This window comes from Aegilops tauschii, chromosome 7, assembly GCF_002575655.3.
Source record: "Aegilops tauschii subsp. strangulata cultivar AL8/78 chromosome 7, Aet v6.0, whole genome shotgun sequence".
In the NCBI taxonomy this organism is placed as follows: Eukaryota; Viridiplantae; Streptophyta; class Magnoliopsida; order Poales; family Poaceae; genus Aegilops; species Aegilops tauschii.
The window spans coordinates 159806568-159824191 of record NC_053041.3 but is presented as its reverse complement, the minus strand read 5'-3'; the positions used below and the strand labels follow the sequence as shown (position 1 = coordinate 159824191).

At 47.8% G+C, this 17624-nt stretch overlaps 1 protein-coding gene across 1 annotated transcript; it reads right to left on the bottom strand.

Annotated features, from left to right (window-relative positions):
- Positions 1-1014: 1014 nt before the first annotated feature.
- Positions 1015-3361, bottom strand: LOC109779109 (amino acid permease 6-like). Its single transcript, XM_020337713.3, has 6 exons — positions 3186-3361; positions 2808-3041; positions 2622-2715; positions 2304-2521; positions 1982-2124; positions 1015-1886 (listed from the first exon to the last, which is right to left on the bottom strand). The coding sequence occupies exons 1-6, from the start codon at positions 3268-3270 to the stop codon at positions 1239-1241; spliced, it is 1422 nt and encodes a 473-aa protein (XP_020193302.1). The 5' UTR covers positions 3271-3361; the 3' UTR covers positions 1015-1238.
- Positions 3362-17624: the final 14263 nt, after the last annotated feature.

Here is a 17624-nt window from a genome sequence, read left to right as displayed (position 1 = left end):
ATGTTTGGAATTTCTAAAACATTCCTGTTTTCAAGAAATTACTACACATATACGAGAAATGTTATGTGAAATTCAAAAAACTGGTTTCATTTTTTTCTTCATATTTTTCTGTCATTTTGAATTCCAGTTTTGTTAACGTTTCCCATAAAGTTTGAAAATTCTACAAATGTTCATGTTGATAACATTGTTCGCTCCATTTAAAAATTTTGTTTATTTTTTCACATTTTGAGAAAATTTGAAAGACACCAAACGTTTTTTTATTTCTGTACAATTTTATAAAATGCAAATATTTGTATTTTTGAACAAAATTTGAAATGTGATGATTAAAAAAAATTGGATCAATATTTTAAAACTGTGAATTAAAGAAACAAAAAATAAAACAAAATGAACATTAAAAATGAAAAAGAAATAGTGGGAAAATTTTAATGGATTCCAAAAAAGTTCAGTAATTTGTAAAAAAGTTCATAAATTTAAGAAAATTTTCATAGATTTGAAATTTCATGAAGTGTGGAAAATTTTAGCATTTTAAAAAAGTTCAGGAATGGGGTTGTACTGAAGTAGGACTCTATCTTGCCAAAGCCCATCTTAGTTATCACCATTTAACTAGGAGGCTAATATTGCTAACGCAGTTCTTTAACTCCGAGCCCCCCTTTACATTTGGATCTACAGACTCGAGACCATTTCACAAGGTGGTATCTTTTTTTTACACTCCCCCATTGCCAGAAAAAAAATGATGTCTATGTTTATCAAGCCTCTCAATAAAAGTTATGGTAAGCAAGAACCATAGACATACTCCCACCGTCTGGTGAAATGTGTACATATAGAAATTTTAGGACAAAATATGGAGTGGATAAAAAATGCATTGAAAAGATGTCTCTCCTTTTTAATTACCCAACCCCCAATGAACTAAGTGCATATAGAAATTAAAGCGACCATATGTAAAATGTTATTGGTCTTGATTACCGCGTGATGAGAGAGAAGCATTTTTTTCTACTTCAAAGTGCATTGGGAAGATAGATGTACACTCTTTTATGAACAAATTTGAAGCCAAACGTACACTCTTCATCGGACGAAGGGAGTATATAGTAGTAAACGATATTGGATAAGGAGGAATTGGGCAAAGCCAATCTCACCCGCCCCCGAGACAAGCCGAAACACTTCTTTATCGACAAAATGCACACGTTTTTATGCGCAAACATAAGTTGACGAATTTATTCTCAACTAGTAATATACTTCATTCACAGCTTCGTCTTGAATGGCACATAGTTGTTGAGTGATTGGGTGATCCCCTGCACGGATGCGACGGTCACTGCCGCCGTCACCGCAAAGCACGTGAAGCTCAGGCTCTGCAGCACCACCCACTTCTTGGAAAACCTCTCCACTTTGCTCTGTCGTTTGTACATCTCCACGGGGAAGTACACCGTGAGCGGCCAGAACGCGAGCGCGCCGAGGAGGCCAAGGATGGCATTGAAGAAGGGCATCAAAATGGCAAGGACCGTGCTTACGGCGACGAACGCCGTTCTCCACACCAGCTTGAACATGCTGACGCTGAAATTGCCGCCGGCGAAGGGATGGTACTGGCGGACCACGAAGTCTGAGCCCGGCCACCGCGCCGCAGCCCAGCTCTCCACGGCGGCGTAGATGGGCTGGCAGTAGAGCTGGTAGGCGCCGATGAGGTGCACGACGATGCAGATGTTGGCGAAGTCGATGAGCCAGAAGGGCTCGTAGAAGCCGAACCCGGTAAGCATGTTCCCCGGCGCCGCGTTGCCGAAGGCGGCGTAGCCGAGGCAGCCGCAGAGCATGTAGAAGGCCGTGGTGGTGGAGACCCCCAATAGGTTTGCCCTCCTCATCGTCTTGTTCTCGGCCGGAGGCGCCTTCACCGTGTCCTGCATTTCCAGGTACACGCCATTAGTGACCGTATTTTACGAGCACATTACTTTTTTTTGGCAAACGTGTATGTGAATCTTTGTGACATGCTTGCCTGGATTTCTATGAGAACCATGGAGTATGAGTAGGCGAAAGCAATGTTGCCGAGCGCTTGCAACGTCAACCATATCTTCTGGGCTGAATTAGTGACGTCTACCCCAATTTCAGTGCCGCCCATTGTTGTCTTGCCAGTAGGACCTGCCATAATTACATCAGGGAATAGGGAATGCATTAACGCATTGATCTCTTGGTAGGAATGTTCTTGATTCTATACCTTTTTTCAACCGGGCTTCGCCCCTTTTCATCAATTTAATTGCTTAACGGAAATACAAAGTCTGTTATGACGAACCAGAAACATGACCCTCTTGATTCTCTACCTGATATGGTCTGTGCCAAGGCGAGGCCAACGCCGATCGCGGAGTAGGAGAAAGACATGACCGCGGCGAGGATCGACAGCCAGGCTATCTCGTGGAGGTTGGGGAGCTGCGAGAAGACGATCTGGGAGATCCCAAACACGGCCATGTACATGGTGGTGTACACGCCGCAGTCGGCAGAGTGGCCGTTCTTGTGGAAGCAGTCGGCCTTGTACAAAGCCCTGTTTGACCATCCCGCCAGAAGAACAAACAGTGAGTTCAACCGATCGTAAATGGCATAAATTAGCTGAAATGCATGGGTGAGTTGAGTCTTCGACTTACGCGGCGCTGATCGATGCTGTAATGGTGTACCCAATTGCAGTTCCGACGAGATTGACGTACTGGCAGAGGCCACAAAACCACACCTGCCTGCTACCTACATTTGCAGGTCAAGGTAGTGTAACAAACATTGCCTGAATTCACAGAGAAATTTACTGGTTTGATGTTCACGCCACAGGCATGCGGTACCTAGGTAGGACTGGACGGCCTCCATGTAGGTGTAGTTCCTCTTCCCGGTGGCGGCGTCGTCGCTGCGGTAGCAGTCGGCGAGGAGCGCGGAGGTGTAGTACGTGACGACGGCGAAGAGGAAAAGCGTGACCGACCCGGCGACCCAGCCGAGCTGCGCCATGGACCAGGGCAGCGATAGCACGCCGGAGCCGATCACCCCCGTTATGATGTGCGCGCTCGCCGTCCACACCGTTCCTGCTCAACCGCCAAGTCCACCGCGCGATTTGGTCGAAGATAATTAGTACAGTAGTATCGAGTAGAGATACCAGATTGATCTGCGCCAAGAATGAATGGGTGCATGGGGATAGTGCAATAGAGAGTCGGATCTGTTTTTCTTGCCTGTTCTCTTGGGCTTGCCGTCGTCGTCGACGGAACCATGGCCGATGACCCGCCGACGGTCCGCACCGCCGTCTTCCCGGGCCATTTCGCTAAGCTGGTGTGACGGGGTAGAGCGTTTGGCCCCGGATTCCGTCCTCACTATATTGCAGCCACGTTTCGGGAGCCGTACGCAGCTCACAAGGAGACAAAGAAGAAATCTAAGGAAATGTTTCACTAATTTCAGTATGATCGTGCTGCTAAATCTCTATTTTATCTTCCCTGTCTGTATCTAATATCTATATCTCTATCATTATATCTCTATCATTAAAGAGGAGTCTGGACATTGTTTAGACTCAACTTTTGTCCCTCCATCCAAAACACATTAACTTAATCAAATATAAAATCTTATCAAAACCCTAACTAAATTAAAAAAATCTTACCTTGCCCTGTCCATATCCGAATTAAATCTTACCTACGTACCTTAACTAAGTCAAAACTTTTTTTTATCTTTCTCTACTCATACTCAAACCAAATCAAATCTTACAAATCTCTACTATTAAAGAGAATACGTACGTCGTTTGCAACTCAGGATTCAGCCCTCGCTCGAAATCATGTACTGCATTAACTCAATCAAATCAAATCTTACCAAAACCTCAACAAAATCACACCTTTTCATTTCTTCTCTTACCCATACCCAAATCAAATCAAACATTACCAAATCCTCAAGTAAATCAAAACTTACTTTGCTTCGCCCTACCCATAATCAAATCAAATCTTACAAAATCCCTACCATTAAACGAGTGTGTACGTCTCTTGGGACTCAGTCCCTTCAACCCAAACCATGTCCTAACCATGTCTACATTAACTAAATCAAATCATTCTTTTACCAAAACCTCAACTAAATTAAATTTTCCTCGTCTTTCCATACCCAAATCAAATCAAATTTATCAAAACCTCAACTAAATTAAAACTTTCCTTGCTTTCCCTACCCATACTCAAATAATTTAGAATATGATGGGTGTAAGGTATATGTCAGACATGATTAGTGTGCATGTCCCATTGCAACGCATGGGCAATTAGCTAGTATTCCATCTCCCATCTTACGTTGTCCCACCCCTTCGTCTGCCTCCCCCTCCCACTAGTTTTTTCGTCCATTCGTCCGTGGGTCCATCCTCCCCCCCACCTATTTTCTCCACCATTGCTTGCTCTCTCTCGTAAAAGTGGTTGAGTTCAAATCATGCAAGTTAGAGTCCAAAACAAGGGCAAAAGAGTTTGGAAAAGTAGATACGACGGAGACGTATCAACTACCCCAAGCTTAACCCATTGCTTGTCCTCAAGCAATTCAGTTGACAAGCTGAAAGTGATAAAGAAAACTTTTACAAACTCTGTTTGATCTTGTTGTTGCAAATATGTAAAGCCAGCATTCAAGTTTTCAGCATAGATTATGAACTAACCATCAATAACCTTTAGGTCTCACATTTACTCATATCAATGACATAATCAACTAGCGAGCAATAATAATAAATCTCGGATGACAACACTTTCTCAAAACAATCATGATATGATATAACAAGATGGTATCTCGCTAGCCCTTTCTGAGACCGCAAAACATAAATGCAGAGCACCCCTGAAGATCAAGGACTGACTTGACATTGTAATTCATGGTAAAAGAGATCCAGTCACAGTCATACTCAATATAACTTAATAACAATGCATACAAATGACAGTGGTGCTCTCTAACTGGTGCTTTTTATAAGAGGACGATGACTCAGTAATAAAAGTAAATAGATAAGCCCTTCGCAGAGGGAAGTAGGGATTTGCAGAGGTGCAAGAGCTCGAGTTTTGAAATAGAGATAAATAATATTGTGAGCGGTATGCTTTGATTGTCAACATAACAACCAAGAGATCTCGGTATCTTCCATGCTACATACATTATAGGCGGTTCCCAAACAGAATGGTAAAGTTTATACTTCCCCACCACCAACAAGCACACTCCACGGCTGGTCCGAAACAACGGGTACAGTCCAACTAACAACAGTCCTGGGGGAATTTTGTTTGCAATTATTTTGATTTGATTTGAGCATGGGACTGGGCATCCCAGTTACCAGCCATTTTCTCGTGAATGATGAGCGGAGTCCACTCATCGTGAGAATAACCCACCTAGCATGGAAAATATTGACAACCCTAGTTGGTACATGAGCAATTCGAGCATACAAAACAGATTATCATTTGAAGGTTTAGAGTTTGGCACTTGCAAATTTACTTGGAATGGCAGGTAAATACTGAAGGAAATGTGCCCTAGAGGCAATAATAAAGTTGTTATTTACATTTACTTATATCATGATAAATGTTTATTATTCATGCTAGAATTGTATTAACCGGAAACTTAGTACATGTGTGAATACATAGACAAACAGAATGTCCCTAGTATGCCTCTACTTGACTAGCTCGTTTATCAAAGATGGTTAAGTTTCCTAGCCATAGACATGTGTTGTCATTTGATGAACGGGATCACATCATTAGAGAATGATGTGATGGACAAGGCCCATCCATTAGCTTAGCACTATGATCGTTTAGTTTGTTGCTATTGCTTTCTTCATGACTTATACATGTTCCTCTGACTATGAGATTATGCAACTCCCGAATACCGGAGGAACACTTAGTGTGCTATCAAACGTCACAATGTAACTGGGTGATTATAAAGATGCTCTACAGGTGTCTCCGATGGTGTTTGTTGAGTTGGCATAGATCGAGATTAGGATTTGTCACTCCGATTGTCGGAGGTGTATCTCTGGGCCCTCTCGGTAATGCACATCACTATAAGCCTTGCAAGCAATGTGACTAATGAGTTAGTTGCGGGATGATGCATTACGGAATGAGTAAAGAGACTTGCCGGTAACGAGATTGAACTAGGTATGGTGATACCGACGATCGAATCTCAGACAAGTAACATACCGATGACAAAGGGAACAACGTATGTTGTTATGCGGTTTGACCGATAAAGATCTTCGTAGAATATGTAGGAGCCAATATGAGCATGTTGGGGAACGTAGTAATTTCAAAAAAAATCCTACGCACACGCAAGATCATGGGGATGCATAGCAACAAGAGGGGAGAGTGTTGTCCACGTACCCTCGTAGACCGAAAGCGGAAGCGTTAGCACAACGCGGTTGATGTAGTCGTACGTCTTCACGATCTGACCGATCAAGTACCGAACGCACGGCACCTCCGAGTTTAGCACACGTTCAGCTCGATGACGTCCCTCGAACTCCGATCCAGCCGAGCTTTGAGGGAGAGTTCCGTCAGCACGATGGCGTGGTGACGATGATGATGTTCTACCGACGCAGGGCTTCGCCTAAGCACCGCTACGATATTATCGAGGTGGATTATGGTGGAGGGGGGCACCGCACACGGCTAAGAGATCAAGAGATTAATTGTTGTGTCTATGGGGTGCCCCCCTCCTCCGTATTTAAAGGGGGAGGAGGAGAGGGCCGGCCAAGGGGGTGGCGCGCCCTAGGAGGGGGAAACCTACTCCAAGTAGGTTTGCCCCTCCCTTTCTAGTCCAAGAAGGAGGGGGAAGGAAGGAGTGGGAGAGGGGAAAGGCAAGGGGGCGCCTGTCGGTGTCAAAACTGGCGGATCTCAGGTAGGGGGTCCCGAACTGTGCGTCTAAGGCGGATGGTAACAGGAGGCGGGGGACACGATGTTTACCCAGGTTCAGGCCCTCTCGACGGAGGTAATACCCTACTTCCTGCTTGATTGATCTTGATGATATGAGTATTACAAGAGTTGATCTACCATGAGATCGTAGAGGCTAAACCCTAGAAGCTAGCCTATGGTATGATTGTTGTTGTCCTACGGACTAAACCCTCCGGTTTATATAGACACCGGAGGGGGCTAGGGTTACACAGATTCGGTTACAAGGGAGGAGATCTACATATCCGTATTGCCAAGCTTGCCTTCCACGCCAAGGAGAGTCCCATCCGGACACGGGACGAAGTCTTCAATCTTGTATCTTCATAGTCCAACAGTCCGGCTAAAGTATATAGTCCGGCTGTCCGAGGACCCCCTAATCCAGGACTCCCTCAGTAGCCCCTGAACCAGGCTTCAATGACGATGAGTCCGGCGCGCAGATTGTCTTCGGCATTGCAAGGCGGGTTCCTCCTCCGAATACTCCATGGAAGATTTCGAACACAAGGATAGTGTCCGGCTCTGCAAAACAAATTCCACATACCACCGTAGGGAGAATAATATTTCCACTAATCTAATCTACTGACACATTCTATAGCATGACATCATACTACGGCCCGGTCATTATTCGAACCGTTTTTCTCAACCAGCCACTTCACATATTGCGAGGCGGTTTTTTTGGCATGTCTTGTCGAAGCAGAGATCGTGTCCCCTTATCACGGGATTCTCATCAATACGGGTGTGGGTAACCCAACCGCGCCATCAATTACGGCGCTTGGGGAATAAACGAGTTTACCAGGCAGGTGGGGAGGCGTATAGTTTCTTCCGCCCTTATAAAGGGACAAGGATTCCTCTTTTTCACCCACGCCTTCTTCCTCCTTGCTCATCCATTCTTGCGCACTCGAGCTTCAACACCCAAGTTCGTGTTTTTCTCCTCAAACCACTCCAAGCATGTCCGGAGCGGGAGGCAAGTGGATGGTCTCCTCCGTTACGGAGGAGGACATCACAAAGCTGCGGGGAGCCGGACATCTGGCCGCGGATATCGCACACCGGCTGCCAGATGCGGGGCAGATCATCCCTACTCCAGAACCCCATGAGAGGGTGGTTTTTCTTACCCACTTCGTCCGCGGACTGGGATTTCCCCTCCATCCGTTTGTCCGCGGGCTCATGTTCTACTACGGGCTGGACTTTCACGATCTGGCCCCCAATTTCATCCTCAACATCTCGGCGTTTATCGTCGTGTGCGAGGCCTTCGTCCGCATCAAGCCCCACTTTGGCCTGTGGCTGAAGACCTTCAATGTTAAATCGAAGGTGGTGGTCGGCCAGCAAGCGGAGTGCGGAGGCGCCATGGTGGGCAAAATGCCCAACGTCACCTGGCTCGAAGGCTCCTATGTGGAGACCATAAAGGGGTGGCAATCGGGGTGGTTCTACATCACCGAGCCGCGCGACACCAACTTGGTGGCGGCCCCCGACTTTCGATCCAGAATCCCCATGCGGCTCACCTCCTGGAAAGAGAAGGGCCTGTCCTGGGGTTCCTCGGTAGAGCTGACGGACTCCAGACATGCATCAAAAACATGATGAGCAAGAAAATCAAGCTCGTCAACGTGGTCCAAGTCATGCTCTTCCGCCGGATCCTCCCGTGTCAAAGATGGGCATTCAATTTGTGGGAGTTCGACCCGGCCGAGCACCAGATGCTGCGAGAGCTCTTCGACACGACGCACAAGGACGTCTGGAAGGTATTGTTCAAGGGCGCCGAGGTACCTCCTCCCCTCACCGAGGACCGCGGACTCAGCGCAAAGTGCCCTGTCAATCCGGTAAGTCTTTTACATCTCATAAGATGTTCTTTTCCCCAGTATAACCACGCGCGGGATCTAAGCCTCCACGCCATTTAACAGGACTGAGTAGCGACATCAGAGCAAATCGATTGTCCGGCTCCCCTGCCCGAAGATCCAGCAGATGCTCTCCTAACGGAGATGCTGGTTCCGGCGCCTTATGATGTGCCGGAGAAGAAGGCCACGGGGACCAGGAAGGGTCTCCGGCACAAGGTTATATCGGACTCATCGTCCGAAAACACTGACGCGCACTCCTCCCATGAAAACAAGGAGGAAGAAGAGGAAAGTTCTCCCCCCCAGCCGGGGGACACAAGAAAAGGAAGGCCGCCCCGGCTGGGGCGGCCGAAGGGTCCAAGAAGGGAAGGAACCTCCTTCCGGACAACTCCACAACCGCCGCCTACAGCGACGACGAGTGGCTGCCCAGGGATAAGCCCCTGGCGAAGTCGTAAGTATCCGGATACCATAGTAATTCTGGTATGTTTCGTTTTGTTGCTTCTTATCATGCCGAACATGATCATACAGCCCCTCCAAAGCTCATATCAGCGTATCCTCTTCGGAGGAGTCTTTGGGCGAGTCGGAGATGAACAACGATTCGCTCCCGACCGCCTCCTCCCCCCGCCCTACGGACAACGTCGAGGTGTTGTCTCAAAGGGCACCGAACCAAGGGGAGATAGTCCCGGAAGCGCCCCAAGGCGACATTCCGGACACTGGGCGCGTGGGGAGCAAGACTCCCATGGGCCCACATGACAGGGGCGGCAAGCTTAGCCCCTAGCCGAATACGGCGCCGGACCCTCCAGTGGTTCCGGGCTCTGTCAGGCGACCCCTCACTAAGGGGGGCGAGCCGTCTGTGCCGATGGTATCTGTCCATCCAGAGGCATCGGACAACTTGCTAGAAGCACTTCGCAGTGCTTCCATTGATGAAGAGCACCACACTATCATGAGTGCGGTGGTCAAGAAGGTTTAGTCTGCCAAAAGCGGATTGACTGAAGCCTGTGCCAGCCTCCTAACAGTCTTTGAGGTAAGTAATCAAATTATAAGAAAATATTCCGGCATAGACAGTAGCCCCTGATGCTCTGTTTGGCGTTTGCGAAGGAAGGCCGAATAGAGGATCAAATAATAATCGCAGGAGTCTAATCAGAATATGTCTATGTGCATATGCAGGCTTCACTGTTGGCCGCTGCCGCACGTACTGCGGAGGTCGCCGCACTAAAGCGGGACCTTGTGCGGTCCAAGGAAGAGCTCGGCCTTACCAAGAGGCAGCTCGAAGAGAACAAAGGTAAGTGATACCCCGTCTGTATATTATAAAAAATTTGGTTTTGGAATAATAGGATCGTCACAAATTTTGCTAGGGGCCACGACCGAAGTGGCGGCCCTGCAGAAGGCGCTATCCGAGGCCGAAGACAAAGCGGCCAAGGAGCGCATCGAGCGAGAGAAACAAGAGGCCCGAGTAGGCGAGGTGCAGCAAGAGCTCCAGGCTCTCGTCAAGAAGCACGAGTCCTTGGAGCTTGACTCTAAGACGCAAGGGTCCGAGCTTGCGAAGGCCCTCGAAAGCGCACAACATGCCAAGGCCGAAGCCCAAAAGGCCCTCCAGGAAATTGAGGCGGTTAAGAAGATAGCGACGGGTAAGGCATTCATTATGCAAAGCAAGCATGTGAAGAAAACTTTCTTTTTACTTACCCGAGTTCGGAGCTCTCCAGGAGCGTTCGCAGATCTGCCCCGCAGTGTGTCGGATGCCGCGGAGTTCTACCAGGCTGAGGAGGGGAGCTCGACGGAGAAGTTGTTCTGGTCTCAGTATACTGGGACCAAACACCCAATGCCCTTGAGCGACCAGCTGAAGCAACTGGTCGAGCTTCACAAGGCGGCCGAACAGGCCATGAAGGGTCTTATAGTCCGGATGTGGCCTGGCGAGCCCCTGCCTGATAGCTACTTCGGTCTGGTGAGGCGTCTTGTGAATGCCTGCCCATGGTTTGAAGTCATAAAGCGGTCCGTCTGCATCGAGGGTGCGCGCAGGGCTTTTGCCCGGGCGAAGGTGCACTGGGCGAAGCTGGACGCCGAAAAGCTGGTGAAGGAGAGGCCGCCGGAGGGCAAGGACCATCACCACCCCGAAAAGTATTATGAAAGTGTCCTGAAGGGTGCTCGCCTTGTGGCGGAGGAATGTGCTAAGGATGTAATTTTTGAATAAATGTACTCATGCGATCCTGTGATATGAAACGAGTTCATTTGCGCTATGCAATGCTTGTGAATTTAAAATATTACCTTCTGTGCGGCCGTTTATAAAATCTGAGAGTTGGTCAGTCGTCGGCTTCTGCCCCCATGTAACTAGTACTGAGGTGTTCGGGATAAATCTGCGCACTCTTTATCCCAATTTTGGGTCCTTTGAGGGAGGTGTTCAGTGCAACGAACCAGGCAATCGGACTATAAGGCTTTATCACTCTCACTTAGCCATAGAAGTCTACAATTTTAAATTTTGGCGAAGCCCCTAGTATTCGGAAGGCCGAATTTGGGGCGCTATATACGCCTAAGTCGGGCAAGGCCGACTCCTCGCCCGGAGTGGAAAAAGTCTTTAAGGACTTGAGACCTCTCGAACAGCGACCAGCTCTCGCCTTACCATGACAGTCAGTTTTCAGCTTTCTCTACTGAGGTGCTCGTCCGGAAGAACCGGGACACAATCGCAGTAGTTCTCCCAGTGCTACCTTAGCCGATATTGCAGAATGTAAGGTACCAAAACATGGGAGCCGGGCAAACCCAACTATTGACCCAAGACATGATTCGGAGTTGATGCATATAATGCTATAAGTTCGGGGTGCCGCACTGTCGAAAGTGTTCGGACTTCTCACGCCATATTTATGGGGTATACTGAAGCCCCTGGCGTACTGGTCGTACCAGAATGTATGGGTGCAATTTGTCGTAAATAAACAGACAAGAGAAAAAAAGAAAGGGTAATGCAATAATAGACTAATGCTATGCATTGTTATTTAAATAATACGTCAAAGCGTACTGATACAAGTAGTGCAATAAGCAAAAAATAGGACTATTTGACATGTCCTATCCAAGGGCAAGCTGCGTATGGGTATTTAAAACAGGTATTTCGATCGTTATCAGAGACCACCTGGGGATTCCCTTGTACGTCTTAGCTTCTTGCCTCCTTGGTATTTCCTTCCCGTAATGCGTCCAGCAATCAGACTACCGAAAAGGGCTTCCAGAGAGTAAGGTCCTGAAAGAGAAAATGATAAAGGTATACAACCCCTGGGGCGGTTGAGCCGCATTGTGGGGCGTGTCCTGGCTGTGCCCCCGCCTATGCCCATGGTATTTTTAGTGCGTAATTATGTACGCGCGGCACAGATTTCGTCGCTTGACCGGGACTAGGACGGAGGCCGAATTGCTAGGCGAGCTCTGAACATGCCAGGCAATCCTATTGCAGGTTACTCCGGACTCGCTTCAAGGTGTCCGGGGTCTTTATCACCGAATTGGCGGTTTGCCTTAAAAGGCTGCTTTGTGCTTCTGCTGCGAGGGCCGCAGTGTGCTCCTCCGTGCGGAGCGAGCGTTCTGTGTTTCCATTGACTGTTATAACCCCACGAGGTCCTGGCATTTTGATCTTGAGGTATGCATAATGCGGTACCGCATTAAATCTGGCAAATGCGGTTCGTCCGAGCAGTGCGTGATAGCCACTGCGGAACGGGACGATATCGAAGACTAACTCCTCGCTTTGGAAGTTGTCCGGAGATCCGAAGACCACTTCCAGTGTGATTGAGCCCGTGCAGCGGGCCTCTACACCTGGGATGACACCTTTAAAGGTGGTTTTAGTGGGTTTGATCCTCGAGGGGTCTATACCCATTTTGCGCATTGTATCCTGATAAAGCAGGTTCATGCTGCTGCCACCGTCCATAAGGACTCGGGTGAGGTGAAATCCGTCAATGATGGGATCAAGGACCAATGCGGCAAAACCGCCATGACGGATGCTAGTGGGGTGGTCCCTACGATCGAAAGTGATCGGGCAAGAAGACCATGGGTTGAACTTTGGGGCGACTGGCTCCATCGCATAGATGTCCCTTAGTGCACGCTTCTGTTCCCTCTTGGGAATATGGGTTGCATATATCATGTTCACCGTTTTCACTTGGGGAGGAAATTTCTTCTGTCCTCCTGTGTTCGGCGGCCGGGACTCCTCCTCATCGTCGCTATACAGCCCCTTTTCCTTGTTTTCGGTATTCAACTTGCCGGCCTGCTTGAACACCCAGCATTCTCTGTTGGTGTGATTGGCTGGCTTATCGGGGGTGCCGTGAATTTGACACGAGTGATCGAGTATGCGGTCCAAACTGGACGGGCCCGGGTTGCTTCTTTTGAACGGCTTCTTCCGCTGACCGGATTTAGAGCCACTGAATCCGGCATTGACTGTCGTGTCTTCGGCGTTGTCACCGCTGTTGTGGCGCTTGTGTCTGTTGCGACGTGGTCTGTCGTTACTATCTTTGGCATCTGAATTGCCATGACTTCTTGATGTGTTGTTGCTGCGAGCCAGCCAGCTGTCCTCGCCCGCGCAAAAGCGGGTCATGAGTGTTGTGAGGGCTGCCATAGACTTCGGCTTCTCCTGGCCGAGGTGCCGGGCGAGCCACTCGTCACGGATGTTATGCTTAAATGCCGCTAAGGCCTCTGCATCCGGGCAGTCGACAATTTGGTTTTTGTTAGTTAGGAACCTGGTCCAGAATTTCCTGGCCGACTCCCCTGGCTGCTGAGTTATATGGCTCAAGTCATCAGCATCCGGTGGTCGCACATAAGTGCCCTGGATGTTGTCAAGGAATGCATCTTCCAAATCCTCCCAACTGCCAATGGAGTTTGCTGGCAAGCTATTCAGCCAATGCCGAGCTGGTCCTTTGAGTTTTAGTGGGAGGTACTTAATGGCATGTAGATCATCACCGCGAGCCATGTGGATGTGGAGGAGGAAATCCTCGATCCATACCGCGGGGTCCGTTGTACCATCATATGGTTCAATGTTTACGGGTTTAAAACCCTCTGGGAATTCGTGATCCATTACTTCATCAGTGAAGCATAGGGGGTGTGCGGCGCCTCTGTGCCGGGCTATATCACGACGCAGTTCATACGAGTCTTGTCTGCTGTATTCGGCCCGGTCGGATTTGCTTTTAGTATATCCGGCGTGACGGTCATCGTCCCGCGTTGGGGGGCGCCCCCGTGATCCGTAGATCGATCTTGCATGTTTTGCTTTGTTTTCCAATACGTCTCGTAGGTCCCGCGTGTTGCACAGGGCCTTGGTATTTTTGTTTGAATGGCGGCGGGGTGCGGGCTGGACTTCGGGCTGATATGCCTCTCTGTCTCGGCCACGAGGTGGCCGATCAGCCGCGTCATACGCTGGTGATGTAGGTTTCAATGGTTCCTCCTCGAGTTGGGGTAGCGACCTGCGCTTTGGGTAACTCTTGGTTGGGCGCTCGAGTTCGTATTCCTCGGCCGCCAGGACTTCAGTCCATCTATCCGCTAGCAGATCTTGATCAGCTCGAAGCTTTTGTTGCTTTTTCTTCAGGCTGTTTGCTGTGGCTATAAGCCGGCGCTTGAAGCGCTCCTGCTCGACGGGATCCTCAGGCATGATAAATTCTTCGTTGCCGAGGCTCACCTCTTCTTCAGAGAGAGGCATGTAATTGTCATCCTCTGATTCTCCGTCTGCTGCCTGTTCCGGAGGGCTAGCTTGTTCATCCTCCCGCTCGAGGTCTGGCTGGAGGGGATTATCGTCGTCTTTGGCACTATCCGGAGCGTTATTGTCTCTTGTGCCGGTATCGCTGCTTTTGCTATGGCGAGACTTAAAACCGCGCCGCTGACATCGGTGCTTGGATTGCTTCTTGGAGGGATTATCCTCCGTTGTCTTATCGCCATCCCCTTCTTTGGGGGTGTCCACCATGTATATGTCATACGATGAGGTGGCAGTCCAGCGCCCTGTGGGCGGTGGTTCTTGTTCGTCTCCTGCATCGTCGTCCATACCGTTGATGTCTTCGGAGCCGAAGTCGAGCATGTCGGTTAAATCATCGACAATGGCTACTAAGTCTTCAATCTTGTATCTTCATAGTCCAACAGTCTGGCTAAAGTATATAGTCCGGCTGTCCGAGGACCCCCTAATCCAGGACTCCCTCAGCGCCGCCTCCCCCCCTTTCCTTGTCCCATTCGGACTCAAGGGGAGGGGTGCGCCTCTTGCCCTGGCCGGCCCCTCTCTCTCTCCACTAGGGCCCAACAAGGCCCATTAGTTCCCGGGGGGGTTCCGGTAACCCCCGGTACTCCGATAAATGTCCGAAACCTTCCGGAACCTTTCCGGTGTCCAAACATAGTCGTCCAATATATCGATCTTTACGTCTCGACCATTTCGAGACTCCTCGTCATGTCTGTGATCACATCCGGGACTCCGAACAACCTTCGGTACATCAAAACACATAAACTCATAATATAACTGTCATCGAACTTTAAGCGTGCGGACCCTACGGATTCGAGAACTATGTAGACATGACCGAGACACATCTCTGGTCAATAACCAATAGCGGAACCTGGATGCTCATATTGGCTCCCACATATTCTACGAAGATCTTTATCGGTCAAACCGCATAACAACATACGTTGTTCCCTTTGTCATCGGTATGTTACTTGCCCGAGATTCGATCATCGGTATCTCAATACCTAGTTCAATCTCGTTACCGGCAAGTCTCTTTACTCGTTCCGTAATACATCATCCCGCAACTAACTCATTAGTTGCAATGCTTGCAAGGCTTATAGTGATGTGCATTACCGAGTGGGCCCAGAGATACCTCTCCGACAATCGGAGTGACAAATCCTAATCTTGAAATACGCCAACCCAACAAGTACCTTTGGAGACACCTGTAGAGCACCTTTATAATCACCCAGTTACGTTGTGACGTTTGGTAGCACACAAAGTGTTCCTCTGGTAAACGGGAGTTGCATAATCTCATAGTCATAGGAACATGTATAAGTCATGAAGAAAGCAATAGCAACATACCAAACGATCGAGTGCTAAGCTAACGGAATGGGTCAAGTCAATCACATCATTCTCCTAATGATGTGATCCTGTTAATCAAATGACAACTCATGTCTATGGCCAGGAAACATAACCATCTTTGATCAACGAGCTAGTCAAGTAGAGGCATACTAGTGACATTCTGTTTGTCTATGTATTCACACAAGTATTATGTTTCCGGTTAATACAATTCTAGCATGAATAATAAACATTTATCATGATATAAGGAAATAAATAGTAACTTTATTATTGCCACTAGGGCAGATTTCCTTCAGTCTCCCACTTGCACTAGAGTCAATAATCTAGTTCACATCGCCATGTGATTTAACACCAATAGTTCAAATAACCATGTGATTAACACCCATAGTTCACATCGTCATGTGACCAACACCCAAAGGGTTTACTAGAGTCAATAATCTAGTTCACATCGCTATGTGATTAACACCCAAAGAGTACTAAGGTGTGATCATGTTTTGCTTATGAGAGAAGTTTAGTCAACAGGTCTGCCACATTCACATCCGTATATATTTTGCAAATTTCTATGTCAACAATGCTCTGCACGGAGCTACTCTAGCTAATTGCTCCCACTTTCAATATGCATCCAGATTGAGACTTAGAGTCATCTGGATCAGTGTCAAAATTTGCATCGACGTAACCCTTTACGACGAACCTTTTGTCACCTCCATAATCGAGAAACATATCCTTATTCCACTAAGGATAATTTTGAACGCTATCCAGTGATCTACTCCTAGATCACTATTGTACTCCCTTTGCCAAACTCAGTGTAGGGTATACAATAGGTCTGGTACACAGCATGGCATACTTTGTAGAACCTATGGCTGAGGCATAGGGAATGACTTTCATTCTCTCTCTATTTTTTGCCGTGGTCGGGCTTTGAGTCTTACTCAAATTTCGCACCTTGTAACACAGGCAAGAACTCTTTTTTTACTGTTGCATTTTGAACCACTTCAAAATCTTGTCAAGGTATGTACTCATTGAAAAAACTTATCAAGCGTCTTGATCTATCTCTATAGATCTTGATGTTCAATATGTAAGAAGCTTCACCGAAGTCTTTCTTTGAAAAATTCCTTTCAAATACTTCTTTATGCTTTCCAGAAAATTCTACATTATTTCCGATCAACAATATGTCATTCACATATATTTATCAGAAATACTGTAGTGCTCCTACTCACTTTATTGTAAATACAGGCTTCTCCAAAAGTCTGTATAAAACCATATGCTTTGATCACACTATCAAAGCGTTTATTCCAACTCCGAGAGGCTTACACCAGTCCATAAATGGATCGCTGGAGCTTGCACACTTTGTTAGCTCCCTTTGGATCGATAAAACCTTCAGGTTGCATCATATACAACTCTTCTTCCAGAAATCCATTCAGGAATGCAGTCTTTACATCCATTTGCCAAATTTCATAATCATAAAATGCGGCAATTGCTAACATGATTCGGACGGACTTAAGCATCGCTACGGGTGAGAAGGTCTCATCGTAGTCAATCCCTTGAACTTGTCGAAAACCTTTCGCAACAAGTCGAGCTTTATAGACAGTAACATTACCGTCAGCGTCTGTCTTCTTCTTGAAGATCCATTTATTCCCAATTGCTTGCCGATCATCGGGCAAGTCAACCAAAGTCCACACTTTCTTCTCATACATGGATCCCATCTCAGATTTCATGGCCTCAAGCCATTTTGCGGAATCTGGGCTCACCATCGCTTCTTCATAGTTCGTTGGTTCGTCATGGTCTAGTAACATGACCTCCAGAACAGGATTACCGTACCACTCTGGTGCGGATCTCACTCTGGTTGACCTACGAGGTTCGGTAGTAACTTGATCTGAAGCTTCATGATCACCATAATTAGCTTCCTCACTAATTGGTGTAGGTGTCACAGGAACCGGTTTCTGTGAT

Excerpts from the sequence above, each read along its gene's own strand:
- LOC109779109 (XM_020337713.3), bottom strand. The coding sequence starts at position 3,270 with ATGGCCCGGGAAGACGGCGGTGCGGACCGTCGGCGGGTCATCGGCCAT. Across the intron at positions 3,042-3,185 it reads CGGCAAGCCCAAGAGAACAG|GAACGGTGTGGACGGCGAGC; the intron begins GCAAGAAAAACA and ends GCGGTTGAGCAG. Across the intron at positions 2,716-2,807 it reads GGCCGTCCAGTCCTACCTAG|GTAGCAGGCAGGTGTGGTTT; the intron begins GTACCGCATGCC and ends CTGCAAATGTAG.